Below are 3,591 nucleotides of genomic sequence, written 5' to 3' on the forward strand. Positions count from 1 at the left end.
CAGCAGCTCAGAGCCTCTGTACTGTTCTTCTCCATCTCCTTCTAAAAGTACAGTGTTAAACAAACAGATTTTCAAAGTCCAATCAGGGAGAGTTGAGACTGCAGAAATCCAGGTCTCTGAGGATCATTCCCCAGCTCTGTCACACAGCTGCTTGAGACTTGAACCCTAACTACTACAGCAGGGGAAATTCCACCCAGCTAGTCTGAGAACAAAGTTATTGAAGCCAAATTACAAGTAATCACACGAAAAACTATCACCACTTTTATCAGGGACCAAGACTGGCCTGGGATGATCTATGTCCTGGTTTGAGCCAGGATAAAGCCAATTTTTCTTTTTACTGATTTTTTTTTCCTTTCAGTAAGCTTTCTTGTAGCTAGCAACAGTGTGTTCTGCTAGGCTGATAAGACAGTGGAATGTTTTTCTAACTACTGAGGCTTCAAGGCTGCACCTGCACTCTGCCAGCTCAGACACTATGGGGAGATCTGTGACCCCCCCCGTAGGAGGCTGAGTTAGACGGACAGCAAAATTGGCCAAAGATATTCCATTCCATATATCTACGTAAGCTCAGAGGAAGGTCAGAGATCACAGAAGACAACTTTGTTCCTTCTTCTTCTCCCCTTCTCTTCCGTCCATGGCCGGCATCCAGGGAGGACTCTGTTCATCCATCACCGTCGATCCTCAGCCTTGATCTCTCCTGACCCCCATAACTCTCTGCTCTCTCCAGCAGCAGCTCCGGGATTCCTCAGGACTCTTCCCAGTTGAGGGAAGTGCTGTGGGAGTTGCTGGGGTGGGGGGAGGCGAGAGGCTTTTGCCCATACCTGAATATATATCTGTATATAATTGTATATATTTTCTTGTATGATTCATTAGTGTTTTAATTAAAGCTGTGTAGTTTAGTTTTCAATCCGGCCAAGTCTCTCTCTTTTTCTCTCTCTCCTTCCCTACCTGGGTTGGGGGGAGGGGGGATCGAGAGCATTGTTGTCGGACCTGAGTCAAACTGTGACAATCTACAACATAGATCTTAGGACCAGGAAGCTAAAAGAAAAAAACCTAGTCTGGATGGGATATAAAGCACCAGGTCAGTATGAGTCTGGTCATCTCCAGACTCATCTAAAACAGGTACAAAGATTTCTGGAAGCAGCAGTGCACCAACAACACAAACTCAGGAGAAACAAAAGGATTAAGCCATGAAAAAGCTACAAACCACTTGTCCACTCACTTACTTGTTTGAAGCCATTAAACAAATTTACTGCTTGTGTTTCCACTGGCTCTGACTTCTCTCCTGCTGTAAGATGGAAGCTCTCTGTCTCACAGATTGGTTCCAAAGGAGCCATCTCAGCTGCAGGTGCTGCTGCAAAGATGAGAGTTTGACTGTTACTCTTTATTGGACTGATGGAGTGTTATGTACTTAAGCAGAAAGAGAAGAAAACTGGAAACAAGTCTGAAAGCCCTGGTGCTGTTTTAGTCACTTCTTGTAGCATTCACAGCCACCAGAGTCATGAGTATTCACTTAAAATGCGTCCTTCACTGTATTAATAAATTAAAACCAAACAAAACCCACTTCTTCCTGCAAGCATGCCAAGGGTTAAATCAATTGCTGGAATGATACTAAAACAAGTCATTCCCAGAAAAGTCAGGAATTTGGCAGGAACTGCATGTGATTTTCTGCCTCCTCTCACAGCTCCTATGAGGAGATCTGCAGTCTCCTCCCTTTTCTTTTGCTGGACACTGCAGCTGTGCAAACCTCCAGTCTCAACAAGTGCACTGGGAAGGCTTTACCAGCCTAAGGAGCAGGTGTTCAGGAGATCCTTCTAGTATTGTTATCTATTGCCAGGAATGACTAGAAATTCCAGTCCTAGACACACATTCAACAAGTCCAAACTCTGAACTGGCTAAACATCCCTTCTTCCACCTCACATCAAAAAACATTGGCAGCCAGTAGAAAGGTTCCAGTTAAGCTTTCTGCTAGCAAGACAAGTCCCTTATGACAGCTGCTTCTGCAGCACCCCACATCCCTCTGTACTAAAACCTAGGGGAACCAGCACTGCTACAGAAACTGGAAATGCAGCAACATCCATTTGAAACAGTTGCTTAGCTGCAGGGCTTGAGATCTATGTGCTTTCAGTTAAATAACACACTATCTCACCTTGCAGCATCTTTTTCTGGACCTCACTTTGCAGCATCTCTTCCCGGGTCCCAGTTTGCAGCATCTTTTTCTGGACCTCACTTTGCAGCATCTCTTCACGTGCTCCACCTTGGGGCATCTCTTCCCACACCTCACCTTGGGGCATCTCTTCCCACACCTCACCTTGGGGCATCTCTTCCCACACCTCACCTTGGAGTGCCTCTTCTTGTGTCCCACGTTGGGGTGCCTCTTCCCACACCTCACCTTGGAGTGCCTCTTCTTGTGCCCCACGTTGGGGTGCCTCTTCCCACACCTCACCTTGGAGTGCCTCTTCTTGTGCCCCACATTGAGGTGCCTCTTCCCACACCTCACCTTGGAGTGCCTCTTCTTGTGCCCCATCTTGGGGTGCCTCTTCACATACCTCACCTTGGAGTGCCTCTTCCCACACCGCACCTCGGGGTGCCTCTTCCCGTGCCCCACCTTGGGGCATCTCTCCCTTCTCTATCTCACTTGACACGCACTTCTTCAGAGTCAGCAAGGAACCTGCTCTTGTCTGCTCAACCACAACGATGTCAGACACACTTTTGAGGACTTCAAACAAGGAGAAAAATCCATATTGTTTGTACTGGAATGCCCGGCCAAAGCGTCTGAAGAAGGCCTCCTCCAAGTCGATGAGCAGAAGCGGTGAGGAACTCAGCAGGTCCTGCAGCTGAGCCTTCACTGTTGCTGGCAGGATGGGGGCCCTGACCCTCTGTGGATTCTTAGGAGGATGAGCAGCTCCTGCCTTCCCAGCAGCACCCTTCCGGGATTTAGCACATCTCTGTTTGGCAACCAGCTGGGCAATCATTTTTGTGTTCTCATCTGCAATGGCTACAACAGAAAGGAACTATTAGACTTATTAGAACAGCAAACTACTAGAAGCTCTACACAGGCAAAGCTCCTCTTCTTTCTTTCCTCTTCCCCATCCCTTTTCAGAAGCAGGTGTCTCCTTCAAAAGCAGCCACACTCAATCATGTCTGATTTCCAGCAGGCAACCACTCTTCCTCTCCCTTTGCAAACTGGACTGAACCATTTTTTTAGCAGCAAACAACCCATCTTCACCCTCATCCCTATAAATCCAGATCCAGCTAGGAAGGCAGGTCAAATTCTTGGATACAAGATTACAAAGCAAAGGTGGCTGCTGCAAGCTTTGTTGGGAAAAACAGTAAATGGCTCATTGCCTCCCTAAGCCAGAATCACAGTAAACCCCCACTGTGGAGCACCCACCCAGTCAAGGTCTCCCTGCAGAGCAGCCCAGGTCTCTTCCATGCTTTTCAACTACTTTTTTCTTGTCTTACTGGAGTGCTCTAAAAGAAAAGAAAATTTCACCCTTCCCAATCAATTATTTGCACCTACCATTTGTTTCCACAGCTCTTCCCCAGGGAAAAATAAAAATTAAAAAGAGCTTATTTGATACAGACTAAACT

General features: G+C 46.9%; 1 protein-coding gene across 1 annotated transcript in view; it reads right to left on the minus strand.

The window, feature by feature from the left end:
- The window catches only part of TDRD5 (tudor domain containing 5), a 15,638-nt gene that overhangs the window by 11,444 nt on the left and 603 nt on the right, over positions 1-3,591 (minus strand). The window contains exon 2 of the mRNA XM_009994673.1: positions 2,547-2,995. Within this exon, the coding sequence (XP_009992975.1) occupies positions 2,547-2,995 (449 nt within the window). The remainder of the gene's footprint in view (positions 1-2,546; positions 2,996-3,591) is intronic.

The sequence above is a fragment of the Chaetura pelagica genome, unplaced genomic scaffold (assembly GCF_000747805.2).
Source record: "Chaetura pelagica isolate M959 unplaced genomic scaffold, ChaPel_1.0 scaffold363, whole genome shotgun sequence".
NCBI classification, from domain to species: Eukaryota; Metazoa; Chordata; class Aves; order Apodiformes; family Apodidae; genus Chaetura; species Chaetura pelagica.